This window comes from Pyrgilauda ruficollis, unplaced genomic scaffold (assembly GCF_017590135.1).
Source record: "Pyrgilauda ruficollis isolate IOZ18807 unplaced genomic scaffold, ASM1759013v1 scaffold4, whole genome shotgun sequence".
Taxonomy (NCBI): domain Eukaryota; kingdom Metazoa; phylum Chordata; class Aves; order Passeriformes; family Passeridae; genus Pyrgilauda; species Pyrgilauda ruficollis.
The window spans coordinates 2,561,590-2,578,035 of record NW_024525489.1 but is presented as its reverse complement, the minus strand read 5'-3'; the positions used below and the strand labels follow the sequence as shown (position 1 = coordinate 2,578,035).

Genomic DNA, 16,446 nt, shown 5'->3' with positions numbered 1-16,446 from the left:
ACCCCTTTTTATTAGTCTGTGCCTTATTCTTTAGTTTTTTATCCTGCTATTTTTTATTAGCCTATACTATGTTTCTTGACTATTTTCCCCTATTGTTGTTGGACAGCAATTTATTTTAGTTTCTTAAGCATCAGTGACTACTGTAGCATATAATGACTCAGTGTGGAATGTCACAATGTATTTATTTCTTCTTGCTTTTTAGATGCTGGCAAGTTTTAGCCAGTGAATAACAACACCAAACAACCATGGTGAAAAATATAGAAGCATATATTCTTATATATATAGAAGAAAAATATTCTTCTATATATAGAAGAATATATGCTCTAAAATTTTACTGTTACCAAGTTTGAAATTAGCATAGGTTTTCCTTCACCGTAGTGTTAAACCCTGGAGTAGAAATGGGAATTGTGCCAGTAGGAGCATGGAATGGCGGGTAGGGAACTGTGAGGTAAATTTGTTGGCATAGTTATTTTCCTAACACAAACATTTTCTAATGACTCACTTCCAAAAGCTGTCTACAGGAACTGCCCAAAGTTATCCCAGCCTCTGATGTTTGGGATTTAATGGAAAAGCAAACCCATTGTTCTCTGTCAGTTTGTGAGCAGCTCATACAGAAGGTTCTCCTTTCTTTTTTGGGCAGGAGGAGGGGTGGAGTAATTTATTGCTGCTGAGGTGGAACCAAAAGCCTTGCTGTACTGACTTAACAAATACAAGAGCATAAAAGTTTCCCAAGGATGAAATGACCAATGCTCAGAGGGCCAGGATACTGCAATTCCTTGCTCTGTCTTAGCTCTCGGTTTTTAACCATTCTCAGACTTAGATTGAACTTTCTTCTCAGTTCTGTGTAGTGTTACCTTTTGTTACTTCTTTTCTCAGTGGAAATCTTGCCGTGGCACACACTCCAGGACAGGAAAGGTGCCAGTCAGGGGTTTGGCTACCTGCAACATTCCCTCTCAGGCCTGGAGCAGGCTGCAGGTGAAACACCAGGGAGCTGGGCACGGCAGCATCTGTCCAAATCTTACAGGATCTCACTTCTGCCTAAGAAGTTGCTTCCTTCCTTGGCAGCCCCTGGAAGGAGCAGAGTGTTTATAGACTCAAGTTTGAAATGCCTCAGCATTACTCCTGCACTAGGCCTGCATGTCTGTGACAGCTCAAGGATGAATTGGTAGGAGCAGGGCTTGCTCTGATACTGGCTAAGTCCTCTGCTGGAATATTACCCCACCGCACTTGCAGTTTTCTGTCCTGGAGCTGGTTGCATTCAAAGTAGTTTTGTCAGGAATATAATTTTGAAAGGTGCTTTGGGCTCCTTTAAGATCAAAGATGTATTCTCTGAATATAAAACCTTTATTACTTAGTTTTGAATTTCATTTTATTTCCTACTGGGTTTATGACTACAAGGGGACAAAAAGTAGCTAGAGGTGTCAGACTGCTTCAAACCTCTAAAGAGAGTATTTATAGCCTGGTGTTATATATGAATCAATTGTGTGAATATTTTTTTTTTCTTTTCATAGGCAATTGCTATCATGGAAGTAGCACATGGGAAAGATCATCCATACATTTCAGAGATCAAAAAGGAATTAGAGGACCACTGAGCCTTTGAATCTATGCAATTCTTCAAACCTTTATTTAAAAAGCCTTGTTATGGAAACCTTCAAGAGCGCTTTGAAAAGCGGTAGAGTATGAACACAGTTCTGTCCTATAATTGGAATGACAAACACACGTAGGCCTAGCTTCCACACATCTACAATTGCCTTTTCTTTTTAAGGAAGCATCCATGGTTTCTTAAAGGTTATGCCTTTTGATGGCTCATGTGCAGAAATGGCCATCTTTTTCTTTAGGGGTGTTGGTGTGGATCTTATTTGTGTAAAGTAAATAAAGTGGTCTTGGCCCCTCTTGATTCCACTTGTACACTTAAGTGAATGGAATAGTTTTGTGATATGTACTTTTGCCCAAATAGTTTTGCTTAATCTGAAAAATTAGCAAAATCCCTACTTTTTCTGTTGTGGTTTGGTACCTGTCTCCTTTTTGCTTGCATCATTTTTATTTGAAGTGGCTTAACTGAGAGAGAGGGGAAATGGGGTGATGAATTATGTACATTTTACAGCAATGCTACCAATGTTCCCTCAACCAATTAATCTGCAGGTCCATCACTGCTCGTGGCAGATGAGGATTCATTACAGCAAAGACCTAGAGCTCAATTTGTCTTGTACAGAAAATACTGACACCTATGTCAGAGCTTGAAGGCTTGCACAAGACATGAACTATGCAACTTCTGGCTTTTTAGACTCCTTTACAAGTTAAAGTGAGTTATTGCAGAGGAGAGCTCATATTTCCTTACAGCCATACCTTCACCTCCAGTGGATTACAACTATTGTAAATAATATGTTAGCAGTTATTTTTAAGAGACAGACAGGAACACTTTCTGAGGAAAAAGTCCAGGACTTAGCTTTCTCTACCCATACACAAAACAAGAGGATTTTTTTCCCCTCCATTTAGGTCACTGGCAAGAGTGTGCTTTTTAAGGATGGGGAAAAAAAGAGTGCAGCTATAAACTTCTAGCATCAAAATTGAAATATGGTGCACAGTAAAATTACCTGCCTCTTTACTGTTTTCACAGTTTACAAAGTATGATGAGAAAAAACACATCACTCTTAAGAACTTCATTGTATTTTCTTTCTTGCAAGCACTGCTCTGAAAGTAAAACTGCTAGAACAAGGGTTTGTCAGCTCATTTTGCTGAAATCTTTCATTGCTCTCCAGCCAGTAGTTGTTGCTGGAGTACATAAAACTGCACCAGATCTACAGTTCCAGAAAACCAAAGCCATTTAACTACAGCCAAGCCTTGGAAGAGGGCACTAGCTGACTGTTTTTATCCTAACATTGTCTTGTCAAATAAACTCTTGTCCTGGGAAATAATAGCTTTACTTCAGCAAGTCTGTCCAGAGACCACACCACACTTCAACACCAAAGAATTGGATTAGCTGAACATGAGGCACCAGTGGGAGCCTTGCCCCTGTGAAACTTGGATTACTATTTACAGAGGGTTATTCAGAGCTCACTGTGGCCCTGGCTGTGCCTATCAGTTTAACACGGGAAACAAACTCAAGCAGTGTAGGTGCAAATACAAAACTGTTAAGCTGATATAGAAAAGAACACAAACATTATTTTCCTTGAAAAAAATGGTTTATTGTATACTGTGAATATAAGGGACAGCCTTACCAAAAAAACCTTAGTGACTGAAGACATTCTCACATTTGCAAAAGCATGTAAGAAACTATTTACACAAAGGCAGTGAAAGGGGTAAAAAAAAGTTATTGCAGTCAATTAATGATGATAGAACTTTTTATTATAAAAAGAGAAAGAAAAGAAACAGTGCAAAAATACTGTCAAAAGTAATCAGTTCTATACACAAGATAAAACTGACAAGCATAAGCTTATGTACTGATATGAATAATACATTAGAATATAAAATAGCATGCATAGATTTTTTTTTAAAAGGCTTTCAATAGCATAGAATAATTCTGCCATTCAGCCCTAATAGGAGGGGTTGGGGGCAGGAAGGGCACATAACTGATGTCTCATTTTTCTACAAAATGTGTACATACAATGAGTTGGTTAGATTCAGATCACTGTTTTGTGCTAAACTGTCAGGTACAGAATTACAGAACAAATAAAACGGGAGGCACCACAATACTGCAGTAAAACAGGACAGTAGAATCCAGTGACAGAAAACTTAAACATGTTACCTCATTTACCACATTCCACACAATAACATATGGGAATATTACAGTCATCTGCATGTGTAAACTTTTTCCTTTGTAAAATAACCAAAGAAAGGTACTTTACTAGTGAGGAAAATATATTATCCATATGGAGCAACCTCAACAGGACAAACATCCTATTACCAATGTTTCTGGCACTACAAATTTGTTTTCTTTTAAAGACCAAGCAGAAGCAAGAAAATACTTTTATTTAACATACACAAAAAGGAAGTTCTTATACATTACATCTATAAGTTATGGAACTCACCAGCACAGGAAATTGTGAAGGCCAGAGGAATAAATGGCTTCTAAAGAGAAGGTAATGTGATTCATGGAAGATGGATCCATCAGGAGGTACTACATACAGTGAGCAGGATACAGCTTTGGCCTCAGGAAGCCCCTAAAGGACTGGCTGCCAGGTGCACCAGAGGGGCTGAGCATCCTTTTCTAGACACATCACTTGTTCTTCCTCAGCCACTGTCTAAGTCAGGGGACATGGAAACAGTTTGTGGGAAGCATTCCTCTTTCTGCCTCCCTGCCTAATCAAGGAACACTACCCCTGAGATACCTGGAACTGACTGTCCAACCACTGAGAATCAGTGGCAGTCCTTCCCTTGCTGTTATATAGTGCTGGAATTCTCCAGTGGAAGCTCCTATTTTCAGTGATTTCCAGTTCACTCTCCGAAGGCAAAGTCCTGTTGTTAAAGCATGTGGGAAACTCTTAGTGAGGGTGCACAGAAAGAACAGGCAACAAAACTTCAAAGAAATGCCAGCCAAAAAACAACTGAGAGAAACCAATGGAACTGTAATCTAAGATTACTCCAAAAACACTGACTAAATTTAATTAATTTAAATATTTATATAAACACTGCTATTTTTTGACCTGTGCACTGTTTTGTTTCATAATCTAACAATAGTTTATTTATGGTTAATACCTCCATCTTGTTTTGCCCCACAGCCATCTGTTCCCTTCCTCAAATCCCCAGTCCCTGGAAGCAGCTGCATGTATAATGTCCTTCTCTCTAAGAACTTAGATGGCATCTATAGCTCCCTTAGCACCAGATCCTACAAGAAAACCACTCCAGAAGGCTAAGAGTGAGCTGGGGACAATTACTTTTTTGGTTCTGGCCTTGCAGCCTTTCTCTTACTGGCATCAAAACCTATCCCAAACTCGATATGCCTTGAAGTATACATCAGCATCTTTATATTCATTTTGTAGAATGGTGGTCAAAGGCTGTTTTCATACAGTCCTTCCTCTCATGGCCAGCTCAGGAATTTGCTCCTGCAATGCCATGCAGGCCTTTATTACCTGCAGTGGCTGCCACCGTAGCATTTTTTCATCCACTAAGACAAGCAGCAAAATTTAACTCAGACCTCCCTCAGTGATGCAAGAGAGCTGCTAGAGCAGAGATCAGCCTCATGATTCCACTTTCTGAGCACACAGACCACAAACTGTTAGCGAGGCTGACAACAGCTAATTCAGTCATCATCTCCTCCCAGGAGACCAGTGGGAAGTCAGCTGTTGGAAATGCAGCATTGGCAGTTAGCTCTGCTGAATTTTCCCTACAGATTTCTGTGCTATATCCAAGTACAAGATTGCCCATCAACATTTCTTTTAGAGTTGCTTGTGGACTACACATAGCAGGTATTGGATCAAAAAATAATGTCCTGGCTGACAATGACAAGCACTATTGAAGCACTTAGGTTGGAAAAGAATGAGTAAGTCTGTGTTGTGCCATTTGCATTTCTCTTTGTTTACAACAAAGTAATTTTAAAACCCCCAGCTTTTGAAATCATGCAAATATTTAATAATATTTGTAGCTGAGGCAGCTGATTTATATAAGTAGTACAGAAATGTACTTCAATATACTTCAAGGACTTTGCTGGCAATAGGCTGAGTAAGCTTTCAGAGATGTGTCTTTTGCCAGCTAAAATTGGTTTAGGGAACTTCTGATAAGGCTGAGCATTTAGGATCCCTGTATGCCTATACAGGAAAATGTTTGTGGGAACAAGCTTCATCTTTCCTCACATAGTCAAGGACAAGAGGTGCCTAAACAAGCCTTTGTAGGACCTGAAACAAGTAGGACCTGAGCAGCTGATGTCCACCATCCTCCAGTGTGACTGATGGAGGACAGAAACAGGATCCCCACAGCACTGAGCAGTATCACAGCTCAGCTGTCATCTCTCCCATCCCTCCTTGAACAATGGGAAGCATGAAATGCTCCGACCATAACTTCAACCAAAAAGCTGATGCCAGCACCTCAGTACTACAGTTGGTAAGAGTTTAAATTAAAAAGGCAAAGGTTGTTAAATATAGATGAAGAGTGTACTAAAAGAAGAACAGACACAACAGATGCCCAAGCCAGACTTACTCATCTGCTGCAAGTTCTCTCTTGGAAAGCATCAGGGAGTGTAGGCTGAACATGCCAGACTGCAAGGTGGGTGCCCCAGAAGAAGACTGCTTGTGTCAAAATTCTGTTCATTGATGAATCATTGTGAGATTTTCAATCCAGACTTTACTCCAAATGGATGAAACTGGTCTCAAACTACTGTTATGCTTTGATGTTAAAAAACATGCAACACAACAAACTGCCAAACAAGAAACTCCAAACTGCCCTTTTCTCCTCAAGGGTTCTGCTGTTTAGAAGTCTGTGGGACAGAAACTAAATAGCACTGTTGCTTTAAGGCCCACCTGCTATGACTAAGAAAATTGGATGCAAAATGCATTTTCCTGTCACTCCCTAAAGGTTAGGAAATACTGCCAAAGCAATTTTGGCCTGATAAAACTACAACAGGTTCAAAGTGAGAAGGTTCATTTTTTCCCTTACAAAACTGTACCACATTTCAACCATAAAACATCAGCATGCTGAGGGCTGCTTGTAAGCTGGGGTAGAAAAGAACCTCTGAAGACATGCACCAGCCCAATTCACTTATGATATTAACAGATCTAGTCAAGATAAAATCTAGCAGGGAAAAATACATTGAAGTCAGATGAAAGGAAAAGTTTAAAATTACCATTCTTTGACAATGAAAAGGAAAAAGTGACTCACATTGGCCTCTATCTACCATACCAGCCACATTAAGAGTTAATTGGAAATGACTGCTTACCACATGGCCACTTATTTGGCTCATTAATAGACACTGACTTAATTTGGAAAGGATTTTTAGTGCCTTTTTCTAATTAATGTTTTTCTAAGACACCTATGATGCATCTTTGCATAAAAAAAACATTTGCTTAATTTTCTTCCCTTCAAACACAGCTCTGCACACTCTCTTATGCAATAACTTTCTTGTGCTCACTGTAGCAGCAGAAATACACATTGCAGCCAAGAGCAGCTGAATCATAAGACATAGGAACAGATTCTTTTCCCTCCTGATTTTCTACTTATCACATCCAAGTGGAGCAATGGGACTTGACAGCTTTGAGTTCAAACTTAATTCATCATTAGGAAATTATTCAAAAAGTTATAACGAGATAACCAATTTAATACACTTTGCTTCAAGGTTTATTCCTTGGCTTTTTTCCCAGATATAAAGCATCTCTCTGCAATTATCATGCAGATGCTGCTGAAAAGACTTTAAATGGTTGCTGCTAATTTAACAAGAGATATGTTGGCACTGGCAGAAAAAATTAGAGGAAAACTGAAGTTGACTGAAAGCCCAACTGATCCCTAAAAAGAACATGGTCAAGGTATTACAGCAAAATAATTCCTCTCCATTTGTTGTCAGTTACAAGTCTTCACCAGAGACTTTGTCATCATGTTAGGTCTGTATTGCAGAGCACCAAATCAACACAGTGCAGTTTTAAACACATTCAAGAAACATTCTGGTACAGAACCTTAGCTTAAGCTCCCCACTAATTTTAGTTCTTTTAGTGCTGAAATGAAGAGTGCTTGTAGGCCTTTGTGACCAGGGCTTGGAGGTGGGGATGCAACAGAAAAGCAACAGTAGGATTAAAATATTAGAAGTATCTGGGGAAGGGATACCAAGAAAGGTGATTTCACCACAACAAAGTAACTGCATTGATCACGTGCCCTGAGAGCTGTGAAACCTTCACCCTTGAGAATTCTGAAACTGGATGTGTGTCCCTGGACAAGCCTACCCAAGTTTAAACTCAGCAGTGTGGTGACCGGGGCTGAGTCCAGAGACCTCCAAGGCACCTCTCTAGCCTGATTCTTTCTCTAACCATCCAACATTAGTTCACACATGAAGACTAAGGCAACTGGGGATGCCTAATTAAATGAGATTCCTTGTCTACAGAGGGTGAGCCCCAAGGCAATGAGGTGTAATTTGTGAGAATTTCAGTGTAATTTGTGAGAAGGTGCTTGATTTGGCTTTTTTTCCCAGATACATTTGGTTGAAAATCCTCCACTGTTAAACTCTCAGACCACCAGAGTTATTGGAAAGACTCATTCCCTGACTTCAGCCTGCTGTAGGTCACTGCACTTCATCCGACATTGCTTCTTATGAATCCCTTCAAGGGTTGCACACAGCAGCAAAAGGCCTCCTTAAAAAGATACAATATTGATTCTTTTCAAGGACTAGTCTAAAACCGTAATTCTTGTGGAATTTGAACAGTTTAGCACCCAAAACTCTCTGTCCTCACAATGTCCTGTGCTTGAGCCCTCTGTAACGTGCCCGGCTGCACGTGCAGAAGCTCAGGTCTCCATGCTGTGCACCCTCAGCTTCCACTCACACAGAGCTGTAGCTGACATCTAGCAGGTCTTGTTTTTACCAGATGCCAAATACTGGGTTCAGAAGGTCCTTACGTGAAAAAAGCCCACTGCCAAATAACGGTAGGTTTCAGAAGCTGTGTAGCAAAATAAAAGTCAGCAAACTACCTTTACAAAGGATTGCTTTCCTTACAGACATGTTACAATGCAGACCAGTCATGTCAAATGTGGTTCACTTTGAAGGTCACTCTAAGTTTTATGAGTTATTAAAGTAATTCAAAAGTCATTCCAAGAAAAATAAATTATATCTTGTATAAAATAATCCATGGGAGACTAGTAAAGAACCATCATTCCTTACTTTCAAGACAACTTTAAAAAGTGCAATATATGCACACAGTGTTGTCAAGGCAGTTCCTCTTGTTCATCAGTAAGATTCAATCAGATCCTCAATGCTGGGTCTGGGATGTTTGAAAAGATTAAATAAGTCTTGAGTTTTGCAGGAATTGTATGAGCACTTGGTAGACAAATTTGTACTGGGCTATGGTCTGGATCATAAACACTCTCTGCTCCCGCAGGTGTCTCAGCATCACAGGAACGTCCATTTTCTGTAAAGAAAAGGGGAAAAAAAGCAGAAGGATGTGTATTCATTAAATCAAACAATCATGGTCTCAAATATCAGTTATCTGACACAGGGAACTATACTATAGTTATAGAAGACAAAGTTTCTGTGGACAAAATTAAATGTGCAGGCAAAGATACAGATCCTTTCACTGAAGGGGAAGTGAACTCATTGCCATCAAAAGATCCAGAAACTCCAACATCTGATCTGCCACAGCCAAGTGTATGTTAGCAAATAATACTCCAGGAGAAATAGGTCTGTAAAGTGAAACAAGGACTCAATATCCACAATATGTGTTTTGCAGACTGCAGGCCAGGATCAGTTTGTTGCCACCTACTGAATATCCACTGGGACATATTAGAGGTTCTCCAAGAAGGCATCTTCCAGCTCAGTTTCACCCAAAAGAAACTCACTTGTGTGCACTGAAAATGCTCTGCAGCAGGAAGTAAAGTCCAGTAAGTAGGCACAGATAAGGAAATTCACTGGGAAGGTACAGCACTAACCCCATCAAGCAGGCACAGGAAGCCTGAACTCAAAACCAAATGAGTTCTGTGAAACAGAGGCCCATGAGCTGAAGCATTAGAAATCACTGCACATTTCATTAGGATGCCATCATCAGATTTCTGGCATTTAGGAAGCCAAAAACCTATAATGCTGTTGTGTTTTATCTGTTACAACAGTTACACGAGGAGCTATTGAGAAGTTGTTGAGCCATGAAGCTCAGCCTGCCAGGCTCAAATTCAAGCAGTGTGTAATGTGAGCCAAGCTGAGGAACACAAACCTTCTATGGCAGCAATAAATGTGAGCACTAAGATACACACTGGTTTTGGGGAAGTTCTTAAGCAGTTCAAGATACAAAACTGAAGAACAGCGACCCTATCAGGCAACATAAACTGCACTTTGTAATGCCTGCTTGCAGAAACACCAAGAGGAACTTAGCAAGTCTTTTGACTGAGATGGCTGCTAACCCTTGGAGCCCTAACTGAGCATGGAATCTGCTTCCAGGCACATCTGAAGTTTCCTGGAAAGTTTAAAAGTCACGATGCATATCCATTTCTGTCCATATATATAAAACTCAGAATCTCCATTCCATGTAAACAAGTATTAACTCATAGGCTATCACTTTCTGAAAACAAGGCCAAATATTCTGCCACATACTCCAACAAGCTGTTATAAAAGGACATCTCTAGAGAGTCAGCGAGTGTAAATATTTGAGATGAGTAATGTTATATTATTATCAAACAGGTGCAAAGAAAAATGGAAGCTCCTTCTAGTTAACTTGGTTAACTTGGAGAAGGCCTCCCTGTGGACTCAGATGATTATGAAATGGTCTTTGCTGAGCAGAGTCACGTGGAACCTGATCTCACCTAAACAACTATAACAAAAATGCAGGCCATCCTTGACCTGCACATAATGTTCCTCTCTCAGCTTTTTCATTAGCTTTTAGTGGGCACATAGTGATCCATGCCCCTCCTCAAAACGGAGACGGCTTTGCCTTATCTCAGAAATGGAAGAAAACTCCATCCTGCCTATTCAGTCTCGCTATTTATAGCCAGCTTAGTATTTGATTACAGGTAAGGAGAATCCCTAAATTCACCTTCATTATGATGTACATGACAAAAAAAAAATTGAAAAAAATATATATATACACACACACCCCTAATGCTTTGCTAAGCTAGGACTTGCAACCAGAACAAGCAAAAATGCTACATATTTCTGCCTCCCAAACAAAAGATCTCCCATGTGAAAGATCTCAGATGCAATCATGAGTTAATGTCTCAGTGCCAAGTCTGGACTAAAAGTTGATAGAGCAGGTTCTCAATTACTTTCTGGTACTATGTGTCTACAGCAGTAAGGATGTAATGACGTGACATTTACTGGCCACGCAGCAGTTACTGAAACTCTATCCCTGCAATGAGATACAGCTTTAGACTCAACCAGCCATTGCCCAGAAGCCACAGTGACTGAAGCTGCATAGAATTTGATGAAACATGGCTTTTTTACCTGAACATGAAACATTAGGCTTAAGAGTTCTGGTTTTTGTTCCAGCACTGCTGCAGGCTTTCCAAAATGCTCTTTATAAAATTTTTCAAACTCCCTCATGGTTTTTCTTCACTGCTAAAATGTTAATGCATTTACTTGCTGGGACACTTCTGTGAAAACCAGTTCCTAAGACTAAAACATTATAAGTGATAAGTAATTTTATTTCAGGAAAAAAACCCCAACCCATTCTGGTACAAAATAAACAAATTAAAAGGAAACTCTCTGTGCAGAATCAGTCACAAACTGAAAACATACTGTCCAGATTTTTAACCTTTTTTTAAAATTAGTTTTTTACAAACTAAAAACATTAACTTGGTACAATCTAGAGAAACAAGGCCCTTAATGAAAATTGTATTTATTGTTAATGATGATTTTCAATATTAATCAAGACAAAAGAATGCTTTAATTAAGGGACATCAGAGAAATCCCTTATTACTGAGCACTACCATCAGGTCCTAGTGAAGTTGATGAAAGCTCATATGAATGATGTCAAGGCTCACCCCCATGCTTAGATGTTGAGGTGCCAAAGCTAGTCGTTGCCCAATGGGTGACTTCTGTAAACCACAGACTGACTTCTGTAAACAGAGGTGGCCAGACCCTGTTGCACAACCCTTAGAGTTTGCTTCTGTGAACATAGAGGTTGCTATGAAGCTACACTGATGCTCACAAGCAATTCAGGATGGCTCTTTTAACTCTCAAGTTTTCCTCTGGAGAGGAAAGCAGAAATTTCATGGCTGCTATGTGAACAACAAAAGCAGTCACTTCCATGTCAGTGCATAAGGAAAGTCAAGCAGGGTTAAGAGTTGGAGCCATTGCCCCACACCGGAGCAGCTACTGAGCAGCAGTCAGCAGGGAGGCTGCTGGATTCCCAAAGCACATCCCTGTGGGCCCTTTCTGGGCCAGGATACCTCTTCTTTTCCCTTTCTCCCCCACATATAAAGCAAAAGAACAAAGTGTCACCTGTGACAAATGTCTACAGGACAGCTTCACCTTCAGTGAAGCCCAAGCAGAGTTGGAGATTTGCCCTAGCTGATCTGAGCCCAGGATCTGTAGGGGTCTTGTAACTCCAGAATGATGAGTTGCCGGAGTCTTCAGTCTTCCCTGAACTCACCCAGTGGCTGATTATTGGAAGGGGCAGATGATATAATGTCTACTTGCCACTCTTGCTGCATTCCTATCTCTACAAGCAGCTTTGGTCTTTGAGCATTTTCTTTGGCAAGAGAAACCCCCGGTTTCCACAGCTGTCATGCAAACTGTGTGGCACATTGTTAGTCAAGATGTGTTGTTCCTCCTAGACAGTTTCCCAGTGAGAGATGAAAATTAAGTTGTTACCCATGGTTGCTCTAATGGGGCACTTTTTCGTAACTCCAGACTGTGTTACTCATAATGCTGGCTGCAAACCCTAAAGCCCTATTCCCCACAGGAATACATAAACATACTTATTCTTAAAACACAGTTAAGTTTCATTCCAGGTGAGATTACAAGAGAGAGGAAGGAGCCCAAGGAGGGAATTTAGAGAGCAGAAAGCTTCAATTAAAAGCGCAAGGATATTATCCTCTAGCCTCTCTCAGGTAGTGCTCGTAAACACACTGTCTCTAGACTTTTAATTAGACACAGGTATGGATTAGATGAAATTCTTAAAAGAGGGAAGAAAGCCCTAACTTTGAATATATTAAAATAATTCTAATAAAAAATAATAACCATACACAAAACTACAGCAAGTAACCTGCCATGGGGAATCTTTGCCCATCACATTTAAGGTCCTTGTCTTGCTCACAGAGATAACATAAAGAAAACACTTCAATGCCTTTTCATTTCGACCTCAGAAATGTAGCCAGTTAGACAAGGGATAAGCTCAGGGTTTGAAAAGGAAGCTGACTTACTTCATTATGCTCCAAGCAGCCAATCATGAGCTCCGTTAGGATCACAACCCCAGTCCTCCCCACCCCTGCGCTGCAGTGCACCACGATGGGAGGGTTGCAGGTGTTGCTGCTGTCCAGCACGCTGTTGGTGTGCCGACGCACCGACTGGATCTCCTCCAAGTAAGCTGCAAGAGGAAAAAGCAGGTAAGGTTGCAAACATCTACATGTCTAAATGTAAAAATTAGGAGCGGAGGGGGAAAGAGTGTGGAAAAGTTATTCACGGTCAAAGTGGCAATAACTTAGATTTTTTACAACATAATAATCTTGGCCAGGGTGCACTGAACAGCACTGCATCCAGCAAGTACCAGCTGGGTGCCAATTATTACTTGGGGGTCTGCTCCTTTAAATGAAATAGTTCTTTTAAAAAATAAACTCTGTTTTCCCCCTTGCAAATCTCCAGGTCCCCTAAGCAGATGATTTGAGACATTATTTACAGCAATTCCTGCTATTAACAGGCTGGGATCAAAACAGCAGCTAAGTCCCATTGAAACTACTGCCTGTCAAAGCCAGTATCACATGGGAAGCAAGGATCCATCTGCCCTGTTTCCTCTCTTCCTTCTCCCTTCTAGACTCTGACAGAATCTCCGCCCCTCCACTCCCCGCTCAGGGTTTATTTCTCAATATCTACAAACCCTTTTGGGAGATCACTGCTTTGTTTTCCCTGAAGCCATGTGTAGAAAGTTAGGGACTCAGGAACAGCTGCCTTGTGTGGCTGTCCTACACATTGATTCAACACATTCTGCTGTCAGACCATGCTGTGAACCTCACAAGGTGAACTCCAAGTGCGAAATGAGACCTAAGCAGAACTCTCCTGCTCTGATGCTTGGTATCAGGGCACTGCAGCCCCAGCTGTCCTCTCCCCACAGGCAGGATGGGGCTGGAGGCCTACCAACATCAGAAAAGCTGCATTTCAATGCACACAGGGAAATGGGACTCTAAGTGGTGGCAAACAATGGGAGAGAGGAAATGAGGACAATCACGTTCCAATTACTGCCATGCCCAAACACAGCTACAGGGTATGAGAAAAAAGTATGAAACAAACCAGGAACTGGGCAATAGCTTTTCCTTGAAGACAGATTCCCTGGTACTCTTTTGCTGAAGCTGAAATGTCATTTTTTATTTTTTGCCTTGGTGACAGATCTGGGGATGGGAAGATGCACTATTTACATCCAGCATGTACCATGCAAAGGAGAATGCATCACTAAAGGACTGTAGCTGTGGCAAGTCTGAAGCAGAACTAATGGATCTTCCTGAGAGAGGACTTAGCTGCCACAGAGCGTCACTGCAGCTGCAAAACTTTCAGGAACTCAGATGACAGGCATTTCCAACACATCAGTACACCATCTAAAGACTCCTTCAGTGGCAATTTAAAGATTTCTGCATCATTCCCTACTGTACTGTCAGAGATGTGTCTTAAGTTAAATAATGGCTGAATTCCTATTACTTAATATGGGAATGCTTAGTACTTGCTAAGAATCAGGAAGTGTTATTGACACATTACAATGAATATAATTGCTGTATTTTCAAAAAATCACAAGCCAGGACCATATGTAACTGAGGAGGCCCCGAGCACTGCCTGGGTACATGTGGTTACAAGGGTGGCACTGCATGTGTGATAGAGCCCTCTGCTCTTTTGCAAAAAGTAAAACTGGAGGAGATGCACCATATTTCAATAGCAACTGATCCTCTCACCCAGACCTTTCTAATCACATTTGTGTACAGCTTATTATCTCCCACATTCATTAAGTAGTTGGGAATGGCAGTAAGTTGCACCAACAGATCAGCCAACTGAAGTATCCTATTATTTAAAATTTCCTGAGTTTTTGGCACTGCTGCAGCCTTGGATTTTTCCTCCTGCTAATAATTTTAGCTCCTACCTCTGGAATACCACTTTTTTTTTTTTTTCCCCCTCCAAATTGCAGCAAAGTATAACCTAGTTGAGGCCTGTGTACACCACAACAACCACTTGATATCAGTCCCAGCTGCAACTAGGTACAGTGAACTGAATCCAGTGTGACCAATCTTTTTCTTGATGTATCATGCAAAATAAAGAAATCTTACATAAAAAGCCTTGGACTTCTTCTGGACAGCCATGGTCTGGCCAGTCAGTATACTGCAAATGCCACACTGTCCTCTCCTGTCCAGAGAGAAGATGCTTGACCTTCAGACCAGTGGTTGCAAAGCAGCCAGAGTCTGTGCGGAACTTGGTTGTCACCTTGAACTTTCCGTAAGTGGCCGAGCTGTGCTTAGAGCCCAGTTTAGGCCAGTAACGATGGCTCTTACTTCTTCCTCCCTCCTTGATAACAAAACAAGACAAAAAGCCATTAGTTTCTGCAATTATAATTCTTTATAAACAAAGGGCATAAAACTGTCCTGATAAACCAAGTATTCTTATTTTAAAGCACTCAGAGAGTAAGGAGCATCCCACAAAGTTAAGAAAATACCCATAAACTTAAACCTCTCAGCCATGTAATATTTTTAAGTGTAAAACTACTTGAAGACTCTTGTCTCATGACAAAAGACAGCTACTGCCTAAAGCACCTTGGTAAATATTCTCCTCCTGTGGAAGACTCTCCTCTAAATAGAAGGAGAATTTCTTCAGCAGCTTCTAAGTGTCTGTTCTTGATCAGCCTTGGGAACTGGACAGTGACTTGATGTGCTCTGCTACTCTCTGTGTTTGCTGAAAGCAGCCAGACATGAAGCTGAATGCGGTGTTAGTTAACAACATGTGCCAGTTTTTACAACATAGCACATAGTTCTTGGATTACAATAGGAACAACTGTTTTGCTTGGCATAAGAATAAAAAGTTGTGAGATGCTTTTGTTTGGGGGTTTTTTGCCTTTTTTTTTTTTTTTTTTTACATGGACACTTCTATGGAAACAACAGCTTCTGGTCTCTTTTCAGCTGATAAGAGTGATGGTATACAGAATTGGCCTTGGACAGTGTGGAAATCTCTGTCATTTTAACCAGGAGCAAGTTCAGTGCTATCACATTCCAATGGAAACATCTTTGTTTGGCTTGGCCCAAGCAAGGGGAAGGAGGGCTCCTGCTTGTTTCACTTTAGCATTTACCAAACTGAGTGGCAGGAAGTTAGGAAGTATACTATGAGAGCAGTACAGGCATATGTTCAAACAGAGCCAGAGGAAAAGGGGATGTTGATAGGAAAAATAGGTTACTGGAGTGGGAAGTGATGATAATAGGAGATTGGCTCACATCAGAAAGAACTATTCTGTGATTTCACATACCTCTTCAGCTGTGACCATGGCTATAACATTCACCCCCTGTTCCCACACCATCTGCCAAAAGTCATGGCATGTGTGTGGCAGGGGCCCTTGGGTAGCAATGTAGTGCCACTCCTCTCCACCTACAGTCACCTGGGAGAAAGGGAAAAAGAAACAACCAGTCAGTGCCTGAATTCTCAGCAGTGTC

The 16,446-nt window shown here is 40.8% G+C and overlaps 2 protein-coding genes across 5 annotated transcripts in view; one reads left to right on the top strand and one right to left on the bottom strand.

Moving 5' to 3' along the window:
* The window catches only part of SMYD2 (SET and MYND domain containing 2), a 28,758-nt gene extending 26,861 nt beyond the window's left edge, over nt 1–1,897 (top strand). For all 3 annotated transcript variants that reach the window (XM_041477252.1, XM_041477254.1, XM_041477253.1), the window contains exon 12: nt 1,512–1,897. In XM_041477252.1, coding sequence (XP_041333186.1) covers nt 1,512–1,592 — 81 coding nt within the window. In that variant the 3' untranslated portion in view covers nt 1,593–1,897. The remainder of the gene's footprint in view (nt 1–1,511) is intronic.
* A 1,263-nt stretch (nt 1,898–3,160) lies between these two features.
* The window catches only part of PTPN14 (protein tyrosine phosphatase non-receptor type 14), a 110,558-nt gene continuing 97,272 nt past the window's right edge, over nt 3,161–16,446 (bottom strand). For both annotated transcript variants that reach the window (XM_041476883.1, XM_041476884.1), the window contains 4 exons: nt 16,263–16,391; nt 15,079–15,313; nt 12,979–13,142; nt 3,161–9,038 (listed from right to left, as the gene is read on the bottom strand). In XM_041476883.1, coding sequence (XP_041332817.1) covers nt 8,910–9,038; nt 12,979–13,142; nt 15,079–15,313; nt 16,263–16,391 — 657 coding nt within the window. In that variant the 3' untranslated portion in view covers nt 3,161–8,909. The remainder of the gene's footprint in view (nt 9,039–12,978; nt 13,143–15,078; nt 15,314–16,262; nt 16,392–16,446) is intronic.